Source organism: Frankliniella occidentalis, unplaced genomic scaffold, assembly GCF_000697945.3.
Source record: "Frankliniella occidentalis isolate FOCC.00 unplaced genomic scaffold, Focc_3.1 Scaffold169, whole genome shotgun sequence".
NCBI lineage: Eukaryota > Metazoa > Arthropoda > Insecta > Thysanoptera > Thripidae > Frankliniella > Frankliniella occidentalis.
The window spans coordinates 9,875-15,652 of record NW_026267295.1 but is presented as its reverse complement, the minus strand read 5'-3'; the positions used below and the strand labels follow the sequence as shown (position 1 = coordinate 15,652).

The window sequence follows — 5,778 nt, the reverse complement described above, 5'->3', positions numbered from 1 at the left end:
CCCGACCCCAGAGCTTTCCTCGAACTGACATGTCGCCGTAAATCAATGCACAAGTGACGGCAGGGAGTCTCTGCGGACGGGGCGGAGAGGGGAGCAGTCCGTAAAGCACGTCATTTTTGCAACGTCCCGTTCGAAAAGAGTTGCTTTTGGTTCTTTCTCTCTTATAACCTCTTTGGATTTTGAGGGGCCGGTTAACGCCGTTTCGCATGCCCCAAAAGAGACCAGACTAAAGTCAAATGATAAATGTGACTGTTCAGGGGGCGCGGCGACGGTCGCGCGCCCTCCCTCCCTCCCTCCCCATCCACGTGCTCGGATTAATAGGGCTGCTCTTGCTTTTCCATCCTCCTTAATTATCGTATTATACGGATGCCCCCCTTTTTGCGAGCGAGAGAGAGCCCCATGCGAGACGCAGGGCGTGGCGGGGCGTGGCGTGGCGAGCGGGCGGTCCTGGGCCGGGGGCCCCTACAAGCCCTACGAGGGGCCCTCGGGCCTCCGGGGCGCTCTCCGGGTGGCAATAAATATTGCCCACAGCGTTTGCAGGTAGACCGCAGCCCAAAGAGTCCGATAAGACTCAAATTCGACCAACGGCAGCAAGCGTTTGCTTTTAACTTTACCCTCGTCTCCCTCGCGCTATCAAAATCGCTGCTACCGAAGCACGGTCTCCTCGTGGAGTGTCAACAGGTAAAAGAACTAAAAGACATGGGTGACTCTGCTATCTGATCTGGCATCCGTTTTTATCCTCTGTTTTTATTTCATTCCTTCTTAACCCCCCTCCTCCCTTTTGCTCCTTTTTGAAGACTGCATACTTATTGCTAACGACAGTCGGGCGCGGCGCGTTCCTAAAGTGTCCCACTATGTGTCCCGCTAGCCGCGGCCGAACGGCCCGCACACGGAGAGTTGAACGCGTTCAGCGCCGCCAAAGTTCAGGCCTGCGCGAGCCACAGCTTTGAACCTCCACTAAAGCGTCGTGTACTTGTTTTGTGCTCCTCCAGGAGGTGTGCGGCCCGAGCTGTTGCTGCGGGACCCCCTCGCCGTCAACGACTGGGACGACGCCCGGTGCGACCGGCTCGCCGAGGACGTGGCCTACGCCGACCAGAACACCGTGGTGGACAACCCGCCCAAGATGGCGGCCAAATGGGTGTCTGAGGGGTGAGTACTCTTTACTGTCTAAGCTGTCTAGGCCGGTCCTCCCACGATACTGTATACTCTGTGCTGCAGTCGTGACCGCCCCCCCCCCCTTCTTTTTCACCCGACCGCCCGGTTTCTGTTTACCCTGCTCGCTCCAGAGAGCTGTGTACACATGGGACGGGGCGGCCAGGTGGATCACAATGGGCCTCATCTCGTAGAGTCCACTCCAGCGCCAACGCCACCCAGGAGGACGCCCCCTCTGCTCCCCGGGGATGGCCAACCTGTGCACGATCCAGTACCCGAGTGTTCCTTTGGCCCGACCCGCCCGCCCGCCCACCCCTCCGCCTTCCTCGTCGTCGCGGTGGTCCGTGGGCCCGTATCAGCTGGGGGTGCAGAGTTGGTGGGGGGTGTGGGGCACGTTACGCACTTCGTGCCGCGCGGGGAGCGTTACACGCACTTAGTGCCGCGCGGGGAGCGTTACACGCACTTAGTGCCGCGCGGGGTGCGTTACGCTCTTGGTGCCGCGCGGGGAGCGTTACGCGCACTTAGTGCCGCGCCCTCCGAGAACACGCCACCCAGGACGGAGGCGACCCGAGGCGACGAGCCACCTGCCGGGCCGGGCCATGGCGCAGGGACAATGTCACTGTGTGCTGCCCCGGTCAGGTGTGGTCGCCCCGTCGTCCTGGCCCATGTTCATACAATTAAAACGTACCCAAGGCGTCCACTGTCACAACTTTCTTTTGTTTTGCCCGTACCTCCGGGGGTCCAGGGGCCAGCCTCCCACCCCTCCTCCCCTCTCTCCCGCCCGCCATTTTGGGTGCAGAGATAGGGACTACTCGAGTAAGGTGACCCTTGTCTCTGTCGACTTGACAGGTCCCCGTCGTGGCTCCGTAAAGAAAATAAAAACCGTTCGTTCCTCCCTTTTCCCGAAATATGCTTCTTTTCCTTTTCACGACGCATCGCATGCTGTGTGTGTATTTTTCTAAGGAGATGTCGAGGAAAGTCAGGTCGCCATTTCCGCTGCATTCTGCTTTGTGGTGAAATATTCGAGTTGTCGCGTTCATGCGTGGGCGCCTCGATCAGATCATAGCGATCACAGCTGGGGGTGGGCCGGGGGGCTCGGGAGGGGGGGGGGCAGAAGCAGCCCGGCCGGGCCTCCGTTCGCCCATTATCATATTAATAGTGATAAATGATATATTCATCAGCCCCGGCCGGCTCCCTCGCAGCGGGGGAATAATAACAAAAGGCTTGATTCCATTCCCATCTTTTGCGGTTAGTTTGTTCTTGAGTTGGGGCAGGACAAGCCCGGCGCCCGTATCACAGATGTAAAATGCGCAACCGACGAGGACAGGGCGCGCTCTTTTGAACAAGATTATGCGTTGTCCAGAGTAAAATATATTTCATAAAGAAACATTTATTATTATTTTCGACTTGTTCGTGAGCAGCACCTTCCGTCCGCCTGTGCCCGCCCTCCTACTGATATTCAATATTTGCCCACTGTCGTGGGAGATGATGGCACCTTCGGGTGAAAAGTGTTTGGACACACAGTGGGCGCGGTCAATATTGGTCTCGACTGCTTAGCGAAAGAGAGGGGGAGTGGGGGGGAAGGCTCGCAAGTGGAAAGCGTATCCCGCCGAGGTGCCATCGCGCGCGCTTGCATTCCTGGAGCCAGGCCAGCCGGGCCGCGGTGCGCTGCAGGGTGCGTGGCTGGCCCGAGGCCACGGCGGCGTGGGCGGCGGGTCAAGCAGTACCGTGCACACTGCATCTGTTTGTACAGCGACGTTCGTTCCGGGATTTGTGTTTGAGGACCAGTTTGGAGCCGCCGCGGCGCGGTTCACGCGCGTCTCCGGTGTCCAGCGCGGTGGTGGGCGAGGAGGTGTCCCGCTCGCCGCTCACGCAGAGGGCCCGTGTGTACCCAACACGGGTGGCCGCGGGGCAACATCTCAGTTCCACGTGAATCAACCCGTCATAGCAGAGCCTCTTGCCGTGCAACAAAAGGGCACCCAGAGGAGCTGGGGGCCGGGGTGGCCCTCGCCAAATGCGCGGACAATAGCGGGGGAGGGGCGGGCAAGACCATCCATTTCGAACGGATTTCACGCCACAGAATCTAAGAGTCCTCCATCTCTGTGGACACACACACACACAGTTTGAATCGGGCGTGCGCGTCATTGTTTGCCTTCCCGTGCAGCACAATGTGGCCCCGCTACGCGCCGCGCCGCGTCATGGCCGGGGTCACAGGGATGCGCGGGGGGTGCGGGGCGGGGTGGTAGTACCTGTCGAGGTGGGCCCGGGGGGGCTCGGAGGCCACAGCTGCAGCAACATTAGTTACTTTACAGTGTTATTCTTCTGGTCCACTTTTCCTCTCTACTGCACCTCATTGCGATCACACGCTCGACTTGCGGCGGCGGCTTGGCCGCTTGTGCTTTTTGCAGCTTTCGGCCGAGCCGAGCCAAGCCGTGCTTACTGCGGACTGCGGACTTGTTGCATTGTAGCAAATGTTGGAGCGCTGGCCGGTCGGAGCCCCGTCCCGTGTGCCCTGTGTGGTCGCAGCTGCACCACATCGGCGCACTGCATTGTGCGGGGGTGCGGTTGGCGTCCGCATGTTGCAGTAGGGCCAGGGCGTCATCCCGGTTGAAGCAGGGGGTGGGGGCGGCAGCTGCTGAGGCTGAAAGACCCTGCTTCTGCCAGAGGGGCTTAACTAGGTGCAAGGCATGCGCTCCCGAGCCACACCACCGCAGAGGCCATGCCATGTGTGTGGAGGACGCGAGGGGGAGTGGGGGGTGAGTGTGGGGAGGGGAAAGGGGGTGGCCTCCACCGCGGCCTCCGCAAGGACCACATCGTGAAGTGCGATCAGGTGTCGGCGGTTCATGACTGTGGAGTCGGCGGTGGTGGTGTTGGTGTTGTTCGAGAGAGTCCCACCCCCGCCGCGTCGGCTGGGCGCGGCCGCGCTGCCCCCACCACCACACCACCCAGCCAACAGCAGCTAGCAGGGAGCTTTGTTCTCATCAAGTGATTTTTACGAGTGCTGGCCCCCGCCTTTTCCCCCGAATTTTCCCGCCATGCGGCGCATGCATGCATGCAGACGCCCGGGCCTGGCGGGCCCCGCGCCGTAAACCTATGAGTAAACACGTCTGCAGCCCAGCTCCAGCGACACGACGCCGGTTGGGGGAAAGAGGAAAAATAAAAATCGGAGGCGAAACAAAAACAGGACGCGCTTGCGCACCGCCTTCTGGCTGGCTCGGCTGCTCTGTGGTGTGAGAAATGCCTCCTCGGTCTGGGTACTTAAAAAGAAGGCGATGACCGACAACTGTCACGCTCGTTCGGCGGGCTGCCTCGCTTCTGTGCGACTTTATTCGGCGTAAAAGCGAACCAAGCGAACGCCACCCGCAGGCTTCCCGCGCAGGGCCTGCGGGGCCTGCGGGGCCTGCGGGGCCTGCGGGGCGCGGCGCGCGGCGGCCTCGTTGGCGTGTGATGGACGCGACGGCAGAAGGATGTTTTGCCTGCCATCGGGGCGGCTCTGCACAGCTCTGCACGGCGGCGGTGCGGACCGAGCTGGCAGCCCCGCGGCAACAAGCGTGTTTAGCACATGTGAGGTGTGGGGTTGGGTCCCTCGCGCCGCGCCGCCGCGCCGCCCATCCATCCTCCCCCTTGTTTTACGCCGCGCTGGTTTATTTTTCTCGTGACCGTGGTGTGCCCTGTGTGGTGGCGGGGGCCCCCGACGCCGCCCCTGTGCGGCCTCTCCCCCAGGGTTGTTAACGTTACTTTGAAAATGTATCGCGATACCGTTACCTCGTTACTCTACCCTCGGTAACGCGTTACCGATACCGTTACAGCCTTCGGAGAATTGTAACGCGTTACGTTACTGGTAACGTCGTTACTTCGTTACTCGATACATAAAATTAACAATTTTAAAAAAATTCTAGAAAGAAACAGTTTTAAGGTGTTAATGTATTATGAAAGGTATTTTATACGTAAAAAAAGCATGTTAACTGAAGCCAAATTTCTTTTAGAAATATTCTTCGTAATGTTGTATACAATGAAATCTAGCAAAGAGAGCAACACTTTTTAATGTTCTAGACAAGGGGGAAATTACATGCGAAATAAGTCTTACACCTCCCGCAAAATAAATGCGAAATCATGGTGAAATAGTCGCGAAACACCACCCAAATGCCGCGAAATAACCGAAATACGTCGAAATAACTCGTACGCTGTGTTCCCTAGTCATTTCCCCCTCATTTCCCACTCTAAAGAAGTTCAGCTGAGTGAAACAGAGGCGACGCACTGCAGTGACTGACTGACTCAAATGTGACCGAAGGAAGCTGTCACCTGCTATTCCTGCCCTTACCCTCTTACCCTTTCGCCTAGCCTGCCTCCACCACTCCACCAGGCAACACGCCGGTGGCGGTAAGGAGAGCAAAAGGACTGCTGACCTACGGCTGACTCACTGACTCATATGTCTGGGGCGGAGGCTGGCGCTGATACGAAGCGGTCTCCTTGTGACCATACCGCACTTCCTCGGCCAGCGAGCCAGTGCGCGGAGTCACAACATCCCCTCCTCCGACTCCCAGTCCCGCGACGCAGTCCAGCGGCCCTAAGCGCCGCGCCCAGCTATGCTGAGAAGTCATAATATAAGACCTGACCTCCGCACCC

The 5,778-nt window shown here is 59.1% G+C and overlaps 1 protein-coding gene across 1 annotated transcript in view; it reads left to right on the top strand.

Moving 5' to 3' along the window:
* Positions 1 to 5,778, top strand: part of LOC113203374 (protein APCDD1-like) — an 11,703-nt gene that overhangs the window by 1,602 nt on the left and 4,323 nt on the right. The window contains exon 2 of the mRNA XM_026418064.2: positions 993 to 1,149. Coding sequence (XP_026273849.1) covers positions 993 to 1,149 — 157 coding nt within the window. The remainder of the gene's footprint in view (positions 1 to 992; positions 1,150 to 5,778) is intronic.